Source organism: Callorhinus ursinus, unplaced genomic scaffold, assembly GCF_003265705.2.
Source record: "Callorhinus ursinus isolate GAN/ISIS: 27379988/994484 unplaced genomic scaffold, GSC_fseal_2.0 scaffold8, whole genome shotgun sequence".
NCBI lineage: Eukaryota > Metazoa > Chordata > Mammalia > Carnivora > Otariidae > Callorhinus > Callorhinus ursinus.
The window spans coordinates 40,646,329-40,665,082 of NW_027397070.1; the positions used below are offsets into that span (position 1 = coordinate 40,646,329).

The 18,754-nt window shown below is 45.4% G+C and overlaps 1 protein-coding gene across 3 annotated transcripts in view; it reads right to left on the reverse strand.

Annotated features, from left to right (window-relative positions):
• Positions 1-1,272: 1,272 nt before the first annotated feature.
• ZFYVE26 (zinc finger FYVE-type containing 26) overlaps positions 1,273-18,754 on the reverse strand; it is a 62,873-nt gene continuing 45,391 nt past the window's right edge. For 2 of the 3 annotated variants that reach the window (XM_025869817.2, XM_025869816.2), the window contains exons 33-42: positions 15,880-16,027; positions 15,410-15,619; positions 14,709-14,927; positions 10,189-10,386; positions 9,283-9,482; positions 8,099-8,240; positions 7,744-7,803; positions 6,347-6,529; positions 5,716-5,760; positions 1,273-3,325 (exon numbers count right to left, since the gene is read on the reverse strand). In XM_025869817.2, coding sequence (XP_025725602.1) covers positions 3,122-3,325; positions 5,716-5,760; positions 6,347-6,529; positions 7,744-7,803; positions 8,099-8,240; positions 9,283-9,482; positions 10,189-10,386; positions 14,709-14,927; positions 15,410-15,619; positions 15,880-16,027 — 1,609 coding nt within the window. In that variant the 3' untranslated portion in view covers positions 1,273-3,121. The other variant, XM_073895410.1, reaches the window with a different exon arrangement.

Consider the following 18,754-nt stretch of genomic DNA (forward strand, 5'->3'; position numbering starts at 1 on the left):
GTCAGTCGACATTATTACTATGGAAGAGATGATGACCAAGAAAGGCCATAACCTTTGGGTTATGGGACTATTCATATTTGGTTGCTTGGGTATGAAGACAGTCTAAAAGCATGTGACCTACTTCGTTTAAGCTCCAGCCAAAGATAACTGGTAACTTTGGAGTGTCTCAGGTTTCTAAACAGAGTCTATGGTCCCCTATCCTAGAGTTAGATTGGGTGTTCTAATTATCTGTGTTGTGATACATCTTTGTGCCATGCCCACACCAGGTGATTTTCAGGTCTACTTTCATCACAATTTCTGAACTTTTTTTTTTTTTTTAATGAGAAATTAGAGGAGGTCATGTTTCTGGGGAAATGAGATAGTGGCAGCACTGCTGCAGTCCATGGCTTAAGTATTATACTGTAAACACATGCTCTAAGAGGGTGGCAAGAAGACAATTTAAGCTAAGTTTCAGTTCTACTTTCCCCAAAGACCCTACACTTGGTTTTGAAGATTTACAATGTGGTTGATATTAAAAAGACATATGGATTTTTAAAAATGATGAGCAGCTTAAAAAAATGTTCAGTACCATTTTTCATGTATCAGACTGGCAAAGAGCTACAAAGTGCAATGGCAAGGATACGGGAAAGTGGGTTCTGTCCTACACTGCTGGTGGAAGAGTTCATCGCTATGACCTCTTTGGAAGGCAACTGGCAATACCTGCCAAATGCACACATCCTTTCATCCTTGTCCAGGGCATTTGGAACCAGATAATTCACTGCAGCACAGTTTGTAGTGGGGAAAGATAGCAATGACCTAAAATATCCGAGAGACTGGTTAAATAATTATGGCATATCTTTCATCATGGAATATTTTAGTCATTGCTGTTTACTTTACACAGTAAGATAGCTCTGGAACTATACACTAGAAACTGGTAACACTGGTGGCCTCTGGGAGAGCACTGGGCTGAGGGGGCAGGGATGGGAGGGACTTTTTTCACTTACTTTCTATATCTGATGAATGTGTGACCTACTGTCACCTACAACCCCAATGGAAGCAAAAAAGTTTTCTGGTGGTAGAGAGTACACTAACAGTTTTGAACACATAGGAAACTTGAGATAAATCCTAACCAAAGAGTCATTAGTTATGATGGGAATCATTTCAAGAAAATTCAAGAACTGAAGACCATCTGAGCTCCCCCACCCATGGTTTCTGTTTGCACAGAACACAAGGCAAAAAGGAAGGGAAGGGTAAGAGCAAGACATCACAAAAGAAGTCATGAAGCCAAGAAACTGGTGGGACAGACACTTTATTGTGGCTTGCTTGGAGTAAAACATTCAACCCTTCAACATGGACTTTTTTTTTCCCTGGAGACCACAGTGTGATGCTCAAAGACCTTTAGCCTCATCTTTGTCAGTCCAGTCAATGGTCACCTATTTTATAGTTCAACTAGTTAGAGGAAAAAGTCAGAAAACTCTGGTCTTAAGATCCCAAACTGAGAGCTGCACAATTTGCAACCCATTCATATAAAGTGCTTATGTTCAGTGCAAAGAGGACAGGCAGACTCAGAAGGGCAAGCAGATGCCAGGGAATGACATTTCCTGGAAGACAGACAATTCTATGACTCAAAGAAGGAAAAATCACTTCACTTGTTAAACTTCTCCCAAAAAGAGATCTAATGTTTTCTTTGCAGTCTTTCTCCTCTCTACAGGACCAAAGCTCTGAATTTGACAGATGCCCATAATAGTTTTTTTTTTTTTTACTATCAAAAAACCTGGTTCAGAGAGAAATCCATAGGGTCTAAGCACCAGAGATACCGACTTTGGCTTCCAGTTCCTGTTTGTCTCAGCAGCAAATGTGAGATCCTCAGACTGAGCTCTGGCTGGTGGGAGGCTCAGAGTTGCAGAGCTTTCCTTAGGGCCCTCATTTGCAAAGCCAAGTCATTAAGGATGACAGACCCTTTCTAAATCGCATCTGGTGTGGGAGTATGAAAGGAGTACTCCACCTGGTTTTCCATCAACTGGACGGGGACCTATTCATTGTCCCCTTGTTCTGACTCTTATCCGCAGGCCCAACCCGTGACTCTCTCTGTGAAGACAAAGAAGTGCACTGCCCTCTCAATGACCCTGGGCCTCTGTGTCTTTGTCTTGGGGTCCTCCTGAGACTGTGGAGAAGCAGGAGAGAAGAGGATGCGGTTTCCTAACCATTGTAAAGGGGCACAAACAGGACTGTAACTCAAATAGGCAGTCTAGCCATTTTAGTCCTAGGATCGTGGCTACCATTTCTCTCTTCACTCTCGAATAGGGAGCTGTGTTCTTTGTGGCAGGGATATTCGCAGAAGCCAGCTCTGTGCTTGTTGGCAACCTCCCTGCATTCTTGTTTGGAGAGGCTCACTTTTCTCTCCCTGCGGGATGGATGTGATGTGCCCTGCCTGCCGGTGTGTGGGGCTCTGACTCCCTCACTGTGTGAATCCAGTTTTCAGACGCCGGCACCTGAGGATCCTTCTGTTCACACTACCTTCCAAAGACTCCTGGTAACTCCTTGTGCTTGTGACAGGACATGCGTGGACCAGTTTTATTCCACAGGTAGCACTTGCCCCAAGGCCAGCTCTGAATTTGGGGAGGGGAAGGAAGAAATAAGAGGCAATCCTTTTGGTGCTGCTCTAGAATTCTCTGTAAAACCTTTCTAGTTATGAGGAGCTACTGAGCATCTCCACACGGAGGGAACTGTGTACAAACAGGATGACCCGGGTTAAGAACCAAAACGCAGGGAAGGTTTTCAGACTGGCAGAAGTCTAAAGTAAAGTGCCTCTTTTTGGTGGGAGTTGGGTGGGGATGTTTTGTTTGTTCAGAAATGCTTAGGCGTAAACATGAGTGCACAGGAGACTGCACGCACACTCACTCACTCTGAGGTAGAAAGAACTGGCCATCTCCAGACAAACATACAGATTCCACAATTTTACAGAAACATGGCACTTGCGTGGCGTGAAAGGTCCTAGCCTTGCCCAAGATGGCAAGTAGGGTCCAATCCAGCTCTTTCCAACCTGGGGCAGAGCCAGGGAAGTCCCACTGCACAGGAGGAAAGAGGGAGAGATCATCTCCATCTCTCCCGTTCCACAGTATTCAGGCCCTGCTGCCCATGGTCACTTCCTGGAGCCTGAGCCGTGGGCACCCCGGGTGTGGCTCGTCAGAAGCCACTGTGCGCAGATGTCTTGTACTACTGCGTCCCCGCTGCTCTTGGCGGCCTGCTGCACCTGCTGGACGAGGACTGTGGCGCGTGAGCGCTCTTGCTTCACGGCAATCAGGTAGGCAGAACGCAGTTTGCAACATGTCAGGTAGGCCTGAACCTGGCAATGGGGCAGAAGAGACAGCCAGAAAGAAACCATCACGGATGATGAAGCAACAAACAGAGCTGTGTCCCAGAGCTCGGCAGACGAAAGATCAACTTCTCACCTACTGTGTTCTTGTTTTTCATTACATTGTAGCAACGCTTTAAATAGTCTGGACATTAAGCTATTACACTGTGTTATTTTATAATGATTACAAATAATCTAAGAATTTCAAAAAGAAGAAAGCCGGCAAGCAGGCGGAGTCTGGCCTCTTGTCTATTGCTTCTGAGGCTCTCCTCACCACCCTGGGCGCTCCAGCTTCCTCCTCGCTTCAGAGTCAGCACTGTCACTGCCCACAAGTTAGGATTTTAGTTGTTTGGGTGATGATTTGATTGATGTCTGTTTCCTTGACTAGATTTTAAGCTCCATGAGGACAGGAATGGTGTCTGCTTTTTCTACTTCTTGTACTTGTGCCTAGTGCACGCATGGCCTGGCATGCGGTAGGAACTGAATAAATACGCATTAAGTGAATGAATGAATGAACAAATAGACGAAACATCCTATCTCTCCCTTACCATGGGCACACACAGATACCCCTTTCACTGTTTTTCTGTTTTGACCTGCTGAATTTAACATCTTGTAACTGGAAATTCAGGTAGGAACATGCACACACACCATTAGAAAAGGTCTAATTAAGGTCTCATCACACGTTGACTTGACTTCTGCTGTTTGGATCAGAGGCACCTCAGTTTTGGTATGAGGGGTGTCTCTCTTGCATTCTGGAGGCCTCCACCTCATAAAGCCCCAGTGTAGTGGAGACCAGAGAGGTGACCATGCCTTCCCTGGCCCCGACCTCACCAGCACGTCGCTGGTTTGCCAGCGTTCTAGGCCAGCCAACAGCCAGGCCCTCAGGAGCTGTCTCAGAGCTTCCACCAGCAGCTGCCCTTCTGCTGTGACAGTCCCTTCTGGTGGCTGGAAGGGACTCCTCTCTCTTCATGTTTCAACCTTCTGCCTTCTTTTTTGTCTTGGTCGCTGAAGTCTTTCTATCCTAAGCTTAACTACAGATAGTTTGCTAAAGCTAGAAGATGCCGGATATTCTCTAAGCTTACTAAGTGATCAAGGCCTGCTGTCTGGGTATCTACCTGCTGCCCCAGGATGTTTGCTCTCACCCAGGGGTTTAGCTCTACTTAGTACCTATGGTGCGTTAAACATAGTATCACAAGCGGGCAAGCAAGATTCCTACCTAGAGAAGGAGAGCATTTTGCCAGAAAGTCTGAAATAGGAACTGAGTAAGGCTGGTTTTTGGCAAGACCTTGTGGCCTGAGGTCACTTAAGTGCATGAGAACAGCTGTTGAGAGAAAAAGACCTGAAAAAGTAAGAACTGTCAAGATTTTAATGCATGCCTTTCCCAGGGACACAGCCTCTGTCCTATTGAGGGGGAGGCTCACTGAAGGCTTGGAAAAGGACTGCAGTTTGGGACTCAGGGAACCAGGGTGTCGGGCCTGGCTGCTGGATTCTCACTATTATTCTGAAAAATTACTTCTCTACAATTCAGAATATTAGAATTCCATCCTTTCCATACGAGGTCATCTGGGTGCTGCAAGCATAAACAAAGAAATGCTCAGAACATGTTCTCCCTAATCCCTCAACTGAAGAAGGCCTGGCAAATTCAGTCCAAGGATTAGCAATACCACCACGGGGAGCAGTTCTGAGCTTCTGTAAGAAGCCATGTGCCTGACATTAGTTTTCCTCAGGAGGGACTCAGCTGCAGATCTTCCCACTGCTAGTGGCCAGGGCAGTTTGGCTTGGTTTCCCTATGCTTCTGCTGGCCTGTGGGTCTTCCTCCAGATGGCGGGTGGATGACACAAGTGTGTGGTTAGGCACAAGTAGGAGCAGCTGGGAGTACTTCTATTCTGCCTGGTACTCCTTGCAGAAGCACTGATTTCCTACTCAACAGGGAAGAGCTCACTGACCGCAGGGAAGTAGCCTGCTTGGAGAATGAGACACGAATGGCTATTTGTTGCTCAAGGGCTGGGTAGGGTTTTTTCCTTCCTGTACCCTTTTCCCTCCAGGATAAAGAAATGCCTACCCACTCTGAGAACCTCATTCAGTCAGTCAACCTGAAGATGGAAGTGAAGGATTTCCTAGGGGGTCTCTGAGAGAAGCTCTGCATGAAAATGGAGATGAAGAAATGGGAAGACAAAGGCTCATGAAGTCAATGTTTGTGTGTGCTCTATCTACCTTCTCCCTCTGCACCCCTGTCTGGGCCCCTGCTCCACCTCTGGATGACAAAGAAGCGGAGATAAAGGTTGAATGGAACTGTTGTGGGGAGCAAGGGATAAAGGTGAAAAGCTTAGCTCCAGGTGCTGCTCATGACACGAGCAGGGTTTGGAGACAGTTCTACTCACCTTGTTGTCATCACTGTGTATCGCCTGGATCAGGCCCTCCAGCTCCTGTGCAGAACAGAAAGAGCGGTCGTAAGAGGAGGAAGAGGAGTCCCCAGCGTGGGAGCTGAGGCCCAATCCAGCCTCAGCCTGCTTGTTCTCTTTTTAAACTCAACTTCGGCTATAAGAGCACCAAAGGAAATCTAATGATTAACACTAGGTTTGGGAATTTGAGGAGAAAGAACAGCTCCTGAGAGGACTGTCCTTGGCCTTCACACATGGATATGGCTCTGTTTACCCCACGAAGAAGCCACATGGAGACAATTTCATAGGCAACAGGCTCAAAGACCATCTGCAGACCCATCCTGACCTCCTCTACAATCATAGGGAGAAGCTCAAATGGGTCTGTCCACAGGTGCACATGTTAGACAGTGGATATTGAGGGACGCCTTCCAGGGATAGAGGTTATAAGCACGAATTTTCTTTCCAGGGCAGGGTTGATTTGGGTGAGACCATTAGTACAGAGGAATCAGAAAGATAAAGGGATCCTGCAGAATTTCAATACATTATATCGTGGGGAACAGAAAAAGCAAGAGGGGGGATGTGAAGACAATGAAATAGATGGAAGAACCAAGAGGTACAGGAGTGAGCGTACCTGGGGTGGAATTCTCTTGAATGCTTCCAAGCAGTTGAGAAGGATGGTGTCCCCATCACTCTTGGCCGCCATGCCTGACTCACTGACACACTTGAGCAGTTGCTGTATGTCGCTGTATTTCTCCCTCTCCACCAACTGCCGGGCAGCTCTGCAGTAGGTGGCAGCGGCGTCCAGCTGGAAGTCCTAGAAGAGAACACAGAACGAGGGGCTTAGGGGAGCAGGGGACACCGACAGTAGGAAGGAAGGCAACATTTAAAAAGCCCCCACTCTGCTTGGTGTAGATAAGCCATATTGATTGCAGTCACAATAGAAAATAGTCATATGACACACAAACAAAAACAAGCAGGAAGTTCCTCTTTGGAATGAGGCAGACATTTCAGGAAGCAACCGTAAACAACGTAACCTTGATATCTAACATGATATACCTCACTTAATGCCATGCCACTTTCTGAAAATATTCTAATCAAATTCCCAAGGCCAGTTCGTTCTTCTAATGAGCCACCTTTGTCTTAGGAAAGGGATGTTGGGAATTGGTATTTGCTGCTATGGACACTTGGTGCTCTGCCAAGAGATGCCTTAGTATTTGGAAACAGACCAATTCACCAAAAGACTGCTTTGCTAGAAACTACCAGATAAACACTTTAAGCCCGATCTATGATAATCCTTGACAGAGTCTGAGAGGAAGTGTGGCTCTGGTCCACCAGGAGTATCTGGGTGTGGAGAGCTGTTTCCAACACTGAAATGGGTGGAAAAGAAAGGAATCAGTCTGATCACTCATGAAGCCATTGATCCTCGAGACACACACAATGTGTTCCAGACCCCACTTGCCCAGAGAGTGATGGTCCTTAGGGTATCTGTGGGGAACTGTCTGGGGAGGGCCAGCGCGGGGGGTGGTGCTGGGGGGTAGTCTGGAGAAACTCTGACCCTTGTGGTTTCAGTGCCCTGCTCCAGACCCTGCTCCAGTGCCACAGTCGCACCTGCGTCCTCTGACCACAAGCACAGGAAAGGTACTCCTTGAGCGAACTCCTAGGGATGGATGGAGGGGCAGTCCTTGATGCGGATGGCCCTTCCTGCTGCACAGGACCCCCGCCAGCCCCCTGCCGCTTCCTTCAGCCATGCTCCCCACAGAGGGCAAGCAGAGGCTGTGCAGGGGAACAGCTGTGGGGAACCCGGTTTCAGGTCTTTATTTGATAGCTCTTGATGAATTTGTCATTGGTTACCTGGCTTCTGGCAAAGTGCCCGAGAATCTTGAATCTGACACAGTTCTGTAACAGCCACCTTGACTTCATTTGTGACATGTATGTGTATCTGCTTCCCTTGGGATAAAAGTTTTCTGAAGAATAACCTCTCATGGAACTGTGGTCAGTTCCATCCATCTTGAGTGATTCAAGTCATACCTGCAGAACACGGAATGCAATTCCAAAACCATCTTCCACATTTTTCCCTCCTAGCATGACCTGCAAAGGAGAGGGAAATGTGCTTAAAGAGGCAATAATTACGGAGTAGCCCCTCCATCAAGAAAGAGGGCCCCCATTTACTCAACAAGTATTTGTTGAGACTCTACTCAGTGCCAGGCACTAGGGATACAAGAGTAATCAAAATGGACTTGATCTCCAGCCTTCTGTGGCTCACATTCTAGTGGGAAGTCAGCCTTCAAACGAACAACTGAACTACTAACTAGACGATAACAATTGTGATAAACTTCTGAAAGATAAGAACAGTCTGTCAGAGGTTTGAAACATTCGAATGTACCTTGCAGGCAACATCCATTTTCATGTGGTTATTTCCAAAGAGAGTTGGCAGAGGCAAAGTGGTGATCTGCGAGGTCCCAGCACTTTCACACCGATGTAAGAACCTGGTCACTTCCATCTGCAGCTGAAGTGTATTCATGTGCCTATGGTGACAGGAGATGCACAGGTGAGCCTCATGAGGGGCTTCAGGAGTGACTAGAGCCGGGGTACTGAGACACCACGAGAAGATGGCATTGGAAAAGGCAAAAGAAATGATATGGAGGAAGAAGAGATCCAAAATACTCTCTGAGCAGTTACAACAAGACAAAAAGGGTGGTCTGGTGCCCTGTACAGAGGTGCCTCTGAGGGGCCAGAGGCTCCGTGGGACTGGAGAACGTCCAGGCCCTGAATCAGGAAGTGTTTATGTAGCACCCACGTGCTGCAGACAACAACAGAGGTCAAGAGGGACACGAATCCTGCCCTCACAGAGTTCACAGGCTAGAAGAGAGATGAATAATGGACGAACACATAAAATATTTAGCGACTGGGCCTACAAAAGCGATAAAGGCGGGGTGGAGCATTTACTTTAGATGCTGTGTTGTAAGCAGAGGGAGTGAATGGATAAGCCAGCCTAGAGACTGAGAGGAGGGAAGGGCTTGGTGTGTGGAGGAGCCCCCAGGAGGCCAGCGTGACTGCTGCTCAGCAAGGGAGAAGGGAGGAGCGTGAGAGGAAGACGGAGACGGGGGCAGGCCAACATCTCGCAGGACCTCTTTTGCCTGCTTTTTGGAAGGGGTCTGATCCTAATACGTCCCCCGCTCTCTTCTCCTACGAGCTCCTCTGTAGGTTCTCCAGGCTTATACTGGCAACTGTCACTCAGGAATGATTCCCTTTATTTATTTTTACAGACTTATTTATTTGAGAGAGAGACAGAGAGAGAGCGTGCACACACACAGGGAGAGGGAGAAGCAGACTTCCCTCGGAGCACGGAGCCCAATGCGGGGCTCGATCCCAGGACACTGGGATCACGACCTGAGCCGAAGGCAGCCGCTTAACGACTGAGCCACCCAGGCGTCCCAGGAATGATTCCCTTTAGATGTGTGGTTCTCTTTCAAGGGTTCAGGAATGGACAAGAGTGGCTTCATCACCAAGAGACACCCCATTCCAGCTCTTCGGCCCACTCTATCTGTTCTCCGAGCCTCGGGCTACCTTGACACATCAGCTGCAGTCATCTTCTTTTGGAAGAAGGTGGTTTTCTTCCTTCGGGTGCTTCGGGAGGTATCTTGGAGGTAGATCTTCAGGTGGTCCTTGGCCTTAAGCAGCCACGAGAGCTTCTCTCCCAGTTCTGTGTAAGTCTTCGCTTTGTGACTGAAGAACCGGATACAGGTCATGGCGGCCCGGACTTGGTCCTAGAAGAGGAAAATGAACATTCAGGTCAAATGAGATCAGGGATACTGGAGGGTATGGTGTAAGGAGAATTCTGACCTGATTTCCACCCATGAAACCTGGTTGCCAGCATCCACTTCTGTCACCAGCTGCACAACTATTTTGTATTAGTTACTCCTAAGCCCAAGGGATCCTAAAGCAAAAAACCGACTGGCTGAGCTCCCGTGAGGACTTTATTCCACCACAGAAGAGATCTTCAAAAAGGATACTTCTGATTCTCCATTCAGCTTGGCTTCGCTCTCACTTTGGCTTTGAGTGGTTCAATTTTTCTGTGATTTAGTGTTTGCAACCCTCGGACAGATTGGGAGACACTCATTCCCTCTCCTTCATACATCTTCTCTAAAAACACTTCTCCATCATTCCTTATGACTTCTGCATTCATGCCTTACGCTTATCTTAAAATTGCCACAGACCTCTTTTTCACCTTCACGTTCCTTGAATTCTGAAGAATGCTCTTATTGACAAGGTTAAGGTTTGCCTCTTTGGGATGGGGATGGAAATCCTAATGTTATTCAACAATGCTAGAGAGCCACATGGATTTGCTCTAGGGTTGGTCTAAGAGTGAGGCCAGGGACCCAATGACAGTCTTGTTCCCTCATCTTGCACAGTCTCCCCGCATGGCAGGGTGGGTGTCATCAACAGAGGTAGAGGGCAGGAAGGGGCTATTACCTTCATAAACTGCTGCAGCTCGTATAGAATGTGGTAATAGTTCTTCTTCTGTAAATGTTGGCAGGCAGCTATCAAGTACTTTCCCCAGCTCTCTAAGGTTGGATCAATGGACTCTAGCAAGTTCTCCAAAGTGTGTAGCTTCCCACTTTTATAGCTTGGCTGGAAAATGCCTTCTATGAAGACTTCTGGAGGACTCTCCTAGAACAGGACAAGGCAAAAAGTCAAGTCTTGAGCCTGCTTCTGGCACTGTCTGGGACCCACCTAGATTTCCTTCTACTCTTACACCTTAGGCTTCCTTCTATAGTGGTGCTTCTTAGCTTTTTTATGTCACAGACATGGGAGAATCCCACTCTAGTGACTGCTCCACTTCTCTCCTTTGCTGAGTAGAAAGTCTCCTTGAACAAGTCATCTACACTCCCCGTTTCTGATTTCTCTTCTGTGATTGTCTCTTAAACCCATTCTTATCTAGCTTTTGCACCTACCACTCCACCGAAACTGCCCCTTACGTCACCAATGAGCTCTAAATTGTTACATCTAAAAATCTCTCTCTTGTTTTCCACCTGAACTATCAGGAGCTTTTGCTACAGCTGATGGCTTCCTCCTCCTTGAAAAATTTTATTTGTCTTCTAGGACACCACCCTTTGCAGGTTTTCTTTCTACTTCTCCAGCTACTCCTTCTCAATCTTCTTTGCTGATTTCTCCTAATTTCCTCAGGGCTTAGGAGGAACCTGTTCTCTTTTCTTTCTATACTCACTCTTTTGGTGATTTCATATAATCTCATGGCTTTTTTTTTTTTAAGATTTTATTTATTTATTTGACAGAGAGATAGAGAGCACAAGTAGGCAGAGTGGCAAGCAGAGGAAGAGGGAGAAGCAGGCTCCCCACTGAGCAGGGAGTCTGACGCAGAGCTCGATCCCAGGACCCTGGGATCATGACCTCAGCTGAAGGCAGACGCTTAACCGATTGAGCCACCCAGGCGCCCCATAATCTCAGGGCTTTAAATCTATTTGCTGATTATGCATAAATCCCTATTTCCACCTTGTTCATTCCTCCTGAATTCCAGAAGTAGATATCCAACTTATATCCAACTGCCTACTCAAAATGTCCTGTTGGGTGTCTCGTACACTTGATACACCTAAAACTATGCTCCTGGTGGTTTCTTCCAAACCTCTTCTTTCTGTAGTCTTTCCTTTCTCAGACGGCAATTCCGTTTTTCTAGGTGTTCAGGTCAAAAACTTAGTCAAATCTGCTCCCCCCTGCATCAGCATCCAATATCAAATTCATTAGCAAATTCTGCTGGTTCTACCATCAACATACACACAGAATCTGCATCTATTTGGCCACTTCTCACCACCTCAGTGTCTAGCCCTGGCCAAGTCATCGTTACCACTTGCCTGAATTATTGCAGTAGCTTCCTCATCTACGACCTTCTGTCCCGCCTCTTTTTTTGTCTAATGCCAACCAATCAAACCTGAGTGATTTTGGTAAAACGTTAAGTCACATCATGTCATTCCTCTGCTCAAAATCTTCCAATGGTTTTCCTCACTCAGCATAAAGTCCAAGCCCTCACAACGTCCACAAGGTCCTATATGACCCCCATATGATCGGGCCCATTACCTTTCTGACCTTATCTGCTCCTATGCTTTTCCCAGCTCGTTCTGCTCAAGTCACCTTGGCCCTTGCCCTTGCTATGCCCTTCGCCCGGACTGTGCTTCCTCCATAATCTGCCTGGCTCACTCCCCACCTCCTTTAGGCCTTTACTGAGTGTCCCCTTCCCTGGGCATCCGTTCTAAAACTGCCCAATCCATCCCTGCCCTCTCCCTTGCTTTATTTTTCTTATTACTCATCATCTATACTATAGATATTATTTATCCTGTTTATTGTCTGTCTCCCTGCTATAATGTAAGTTTTATGAGAGCAGATATTTTTGTCTATTTTTTTTTCACAGTGCCTAGAGCAGTCCTTGGCTTTTTAACAAGTATTTCTTGGATAAACAAGTAAGTGATAGAAATTATGGACCAACTCCTCAGGAAGGTGCACACACATACTAATCCCCTCCCTTCTGAAGCTCATCTGTGGTTCAGAGACGCTGTATCATAAACCCGAATTCCGGGGTGCCTGGGTGGCTCAGTCGTTGAGCGTCTGCCCAGGTCATGATCCTAGGGTCCTGGGATCGAGCCCCACCTTGGGCTCCCTGCTCAGTGGGAAGCTTGCTTCTCCCTCTCCCATTCCTCCTGCTTGTATTCCCTCTCTCACACTGTCTCTGTCAAGTAAATAAATAAAAATCTTAAAAAAAAAAAAAAACCAAAACCCCCTGAATTACATAGTCATAGAAAAAAAAATCACCTGGGCATTTAGACTTTGGACTATGAATGACTAATGGAGGGTAAAGAATGGCCATAAACTTATGTTAGGATAACCATGTTGGCCTTGTAGCACTGGGTACGGGCTGTTTAGAACTGGAAGAGTTCTGAGTTTTCACAACATCCACGGTGGGTGAGGACTCCTTTCCTGATTCTGGCTGTCCCTAACTCAGAAACCCAGACCTAATCTAAAAGTTTCAGGACGGATTTTAAAAGGCAGGGGAATCAGCTCCATAGGAAGGTGAAATTTCTCAGAAGAGCAATACATTAAAAACTTCCATTTCATCTATTTACCTACTCATTCATTCATTCATAACTGGCTCTAGGTCTGGCATCAGAAGACACAGAGAAGTAAAATATAAGCTTTCTTGGTCCAGAAAGGATGACAGTTGTAAACAAACAGTTGCAATGCATAGGATAAATGCAATAACAGAGCTGTATTCTAGATACAGTGGTGTATACAGGAAGAGGTGCCTAATGTTGCTAGTGCGTTCTATGAATGCTCAACAGAGAGGGTTTGAAAGGATAAACAGAGTTTTCCAAGAAAACGAAGAGGGGCAGGGTATTCTAGGTTAGGGGGACAGCACATGCAGGTTCATGGAGGTCAGAAATGGTAACGTACAATCGGAAAATTTAAATAATTTGGTAAGTCTGGAATGTAGGGCACATATAGCCCTTGCAGTGAAAATAAACGGGAGAAATAAGGGGGCCTGACCTTGGTGGGTCCTGTATGCATGCTAAGGAATTTGGACTTCATCTTGTGGCCTCGGGGATCTCCTGAGGGTCTTTTAGAGAGGAGGATAACATGAACTATAAATAACATAAATAACATGTATTATGTTTTAGAAAGCTCACTCTGGGGCAGTGTGACAGGTAAAGGGGTGAAAAGGGCACGGAATGAAGCTAGCAAAAGAACAGCTTCCAGGCTCTAGCCATTTAGTTGGAATTTTCACAATGTGTTCTTCTGTTGTTCCCCACCTGCTTGAGAATTAAGATATTTCAGTTCAAGGGTTACCATGATTATAGGAGATAAAAAGAAGGCTTCCTTCCTAGCTCCGACAAATGTAAAGCAGGCAATGCTGTTGTCAGCTTCTACCCAGATAAGTAAGTAAGCTGCTTAACTCTCTGGACTAGTCAACAGTTAGAAGAAACAGAACTGGTTGATTTCCACTCTCAATCTGTGCTTGGGAGAAGCAGCTTTACCCTAAAACTCATTTAGAAACAGAGGAAAAGGAAAAAATTAGCAGTTAAACTCTAAGTAAAATAACTCTTACTTTATTTTTGGAACCCGGTTAGTAGTTACCCTGTAGGGGTATGGTTATCATGACTGTGAACACTTGACTTCACTTGGGGTAATCCTAGAAGATATGTCCATTTGTAAACTTTCATTGGCTGCCATTTTGAATTAGGGCAGCAGATTGAAATTAAAGTATTGAACTCCTTTAATTTCCTATGAAATTTGGTAAAGATCAGCCAATTCCTCAGAAAGTATTCATGGAGAACATTCTGATAAAAAAATGAATGCCAAAGGGTCATGGTGAAACAGAATCCTGATTTTGCTTAACAATGGCTCCAAAGAAGTAATGCACTTCAGAGATGCCTCTGCCCCCTTGGGAGGAGGATAGAGGAGGTCAGAGAGAAGAAAGGAGAGCACACTCTCCTTCCATTAGATATCTGGGGCCCAAATAGGGGATCATGGGTGTTTCCTGGCCCTTGTAACAACTCTAGGTGGATTAGCAGCTAAGTCGCAGTGGGACACAGTCCCAGGGCAGGTGGGGAGGTGTGTAGAAACAGAGAGGTAAAGCAATTTGGTCAAGGTCACACCACTTATACCAACCATCTAATTCCAGAGACCATGCTCTCAACTACGATTTGATTCTGCTTTATGTTTTGGGAGAAGGGATGAAATTTGTCATCACCAATCAGAAGGGCAATCTGGATCCAGGTTAAGACTTATTGCCCATGTATCAAATCATAATTTGGATGGACAGAATTTTCCATTTTGACCTGACTCTGCCAGAGATGATCTCATAGCTCAACACTGTATTAAGTTTCAGGGGATTTACCAACCTCCCCCCCCGCCCCACCAAGGGCCCTTAAAGCTGAGTGGGCCAGCCGAAGGTCCTGCACTTTGAGAGGTAGGTCTGTGTGTCCCACCTTGTTGAGGAGGTGGAGCAAGGCTTCCCGCAGGCAGCTGTGCCTCATGTAGAAGCTGATGATGGCCAGGTTGGTGCTATAGTTATGCAGGTAGAAGAGGCATTCTTGGTAGGAGGTGTTGTTCATGATCTTCCCTTCAGGAATCACCTCCAGGGAGAGGCTCTGGGTCCGAAGGGTAACTTCCAGTTCTTTCAAAGTAGCAAAGTAATCATCATCTTGCTGACAGGAGAGAGTGCAAAAGAAAAACTCAGTAAATTCTCAGCAGCCTCTGAAAATATTGCTTTCAAAGAATATTTAGGGGTGTGGAAGTAGCCTTACAATACAGTCTGAAGGGCAGAAAAACAGGCAGGATACAAAATTCTCCATATTATAATACTGTTTCATTCAAAAACATAACATAGAAAATTCACCAAAATCTGAACACTACTTAAGTCTGGATATGGGATTAAATGTCATTTTTATCATTTTAAAAATACTTTTCCGTCTTTGCTTTTTTTTTTTAAATTGACTTTGTATTACTTATCTAACCATATATGGTTACTAGCTAATTATGTATAATGGAATGAGTGAAATCTAAACCTGGCAGCTCTGAGCCAGGACTGCCACTATATGTTGAGTGGAAGCTGATCCTTTTCCCAGGTCATTACTGCTCCTGGGCCACCTTCCTCCCTGAACTGACCCTCCCCCTGCTATGTTCTTACCAAGGATAGGAGTGGCCTTACTGTGGACTCCAGGTACTCAACCACATCCTGTACCAGTCTTGAGCCATGACTCAGCTGATTGAGGTCAAAAGGAGGCTTCAGACAGCGACTAAACTTCTCCCGTGCAGCAGTGAGGTTCCCAGCTTTGAGGCAGGCCATGCCCCAAGCGTGCCACGCTCCAGTGGGATCGAGGCCAGTCTTTGTGGAGATCTGGAAGAAAAATTGCTCCTTTTAGTGAGAAGTACCTAAATCCAGGCCTGGAAGTCCCAAAGATCTGTTCTTTCCCAGTACTGCCAATCATCTTCCTTCCCCATCACCCCACCTACCATTACTGCCAAATGGCAAACTTGTCATGCCCTTGCTACTTTCCCATGGCCAAAGGCAACTGAGAGATGACAACAGCCGTTTGCAAGGGTAGGCAAAGGCAACTCACTACAGGTGGGCACAAGTAAGCTCTGTCTTCGTCTTACCTCAACACCCAGTTGGTAGTACTCAGCTTCCAAAAGCTGGTTCCTTAGCCTGGTTACTGCAGCCGGCTGCAGGATCTGGTCCAGAGGTGGCACGTGGCGATAAGAAGCAGCAACTAAGATATTCAGCACATCCACCTTGCTGATGTAGCTACAGGGAGGGAAGGGGCAAGGCAATGAGGCTCCACAGAATCTTACTAAAAATAGTTGCTGCTTACAAGTTTTCTTTTTCTTTCTTTTTAGATTTAATTTAATCAATTTATTTATTTGAAGAGAGAGAGCGAGAGCAGGAGGAAGAGTGCAAGTAGGGGGCGTGGTAGGCAGAGGCAGGGAGCCCGATGCAGGGCCTGCTTCAAGCCTGAGCCACCCAGGCTTACAAGTTTTCTATTTCAATTCCAATGTGAAATGTGAAAATGAGAGTTGAGGGGTACATAAACACTGTGAGAGAAGGCTCTGGAGTCAGACTCTGAATTCAATTCCATCACTCAGCAGCTCTATCACCCTAGGCAAGTTAGTTAACTTCTCTGCCTCAATTTACTCATCTGTAAAATGGATACAGTAACAGAATTTTAAGGATAAAATGAAACAGCTCAAGTAAAAGGCCTTAGGATTAAGTCTAGAATTTTGAAGGTACTCATTAAATGTTAGATATTAATACTCAAGGTAGGGATGCTCACAATTACTTGCTTTTTGGTTCTTTAGAACCCGGTTTGCTTGGGAGAGAGTACATGGCCTGTACTCCTGGCCAGTAAAGAGTTCACATCACTACCACTGCCTGGAGATGCTGCTGAGCAATCACCTGGATTCTAGTCTCCTGGACTTGACATCGACTCCCTGTGCTAAGAATAGGTCCTTGCTACAGGCCACTAGCACTGTGACTTTTGATCTCACTCCTGATACCTGGTGATTGCAAAAATCTTATAGCAACAGAGAGCCCAGAGAACTGGGTCGTTCTGTCCAGTGCTGCCTGAAACAGTCCTACACTCAAAGTTCTTGAATGTAATTGTACATATTACACAATATATATTACATAGTAAACATATTATGCAATATATGTTATATTCTAGTCCAAAAAACCTGTGGATTCTGACTATCTGCTTATTTCCCTGGAAAGGGATTCAGTACATCAGTCATTTTCAACTTAGTGGGAATGGGGTAAGGGAGAGCACACATTGTAAAAGCAAATTTGGTATCACAATGTATTATACATTTTTTAAATATTTATCTATTTGACAGAGAAAGACAAAGTGAGAGAGGGAACACAAACAGGGGGAGTGGGAGAAAGAGAAGCAGGCTTCCCACTGAGCAAGGAGCCCGATGTGGGACTCGATCCCAGGACCCTGGGATCATGACCTGAGCTGAAGGCAGGTACTTAACGACTGAGCCACCCAGGAGCCCCTGTATTACACATTTTTAATAGGTAATGTGAGTTCTGTTTTTAAACATTTGTTTATTTATATGTCTACTGGAAGGAAGTAGGAGTTAAAAACAGTGAAAAAATACTCTGCAAATCACAAGAGAGATGAATCCACTACCATTTAACAAATCTGCACAAAATTAAGTAATCCTCTAGAATGGGTGTGTGAATCCAGAATTGGGGAAAAAGAATGTGTAATTCGAAACCATCGCTGTACACTGTCAAGAGAAGTGCACAGCATCTGGGGGGTGAGAATCCTTCCAAAGTAAGCATTTTCTTAATTTCTGTTGTCCACAGCCTAGAGTGAATATTTCGTTCATTTATATTTGATTTTGAAAGAAGTATAGGACTTGATGTTAAATTTGTTTTGTTCCCCAATCTGAATACTTTTTTCTTTTAATAAGATTTTATCTCATTTACATTATTAATATTTGAAATATATTTAGATATATTTTAATTTTTGCCTTAAATTCTACTTTTTACTATATGGAGTGGTTTTTGTTCTTTTCCCCTCTTCTCCATTTCTGGTAAATTGGTAGATTTTTGGTTCTCTTCATGGTTATTTTAAAAAATCTTACTTGGGGCGTCAGGTGGCTCAGTCGGATAAGCGTCTGCCTTCAGCTCAGGTCATGATCCCAGAGTCCTGGGATGGGGCCCCAGGTTGGGCTCTCTGCTCAGCTGGGACTGCTTCTCCCTCTCCCTCTGTGTGCTCTTAATCTCTCTCTCAATAAATAAAATCTTTAAAAAAAATTTAAAAAGTGAAAAACTTTTTACATATATCCATTTCTTCATTTATTAACTTGAAAAATGATGTAGAATCTATTGTCTCGTGATAAGAAAGAGTGAAATTAACTTCCTTCCACTTTCTGCCCATCTCCTCCTGCCTTTCTCAATCTTCCGGTTTTGTTAATGAACATAATAAAACTAGCATTTCTGGAGTATAAAGGCTCAATTCTTAGCCCTTTACAGGGAGACTCTCATTTTATCCTAAGTGCCCTAGAAATATTACTAACATCCCCATTTTACAGAGGAGGAAACTGAGGCCCAGGGCGGTTAACAGACTTGTCCAAGGTTACAGAGCTAGGAAGTACTGCAGAGGAGATTCACTGCACTCGCTCTGCTGTCTTGGGAGTTGCAGGCAAATACACTGAACAAGTGCCCGAGGCACTTACACTTCAAAGAAAATTACACTCTCTGCTCCCAAATCTGGCTAGGACTGAGTGCTGAGAACATACAACATGAGTCACACATCCAGGTGGATAAGCTGCGAACTAAGAGTTTCAATTGTCAAGTTAAAGAATGGAGGCAGAGCAGGTTGTACAGGGCCTGGGGCCTAATCATAACTTTTCCACAGACACTTGTATTTTATGACTCAGATTCCTATCTGTGACACAGGGACAGACCAGTCCCCAGTGTGCTTTATAGATCTGTTACCCAGTACTTCTGAGGCTACACTCTGGA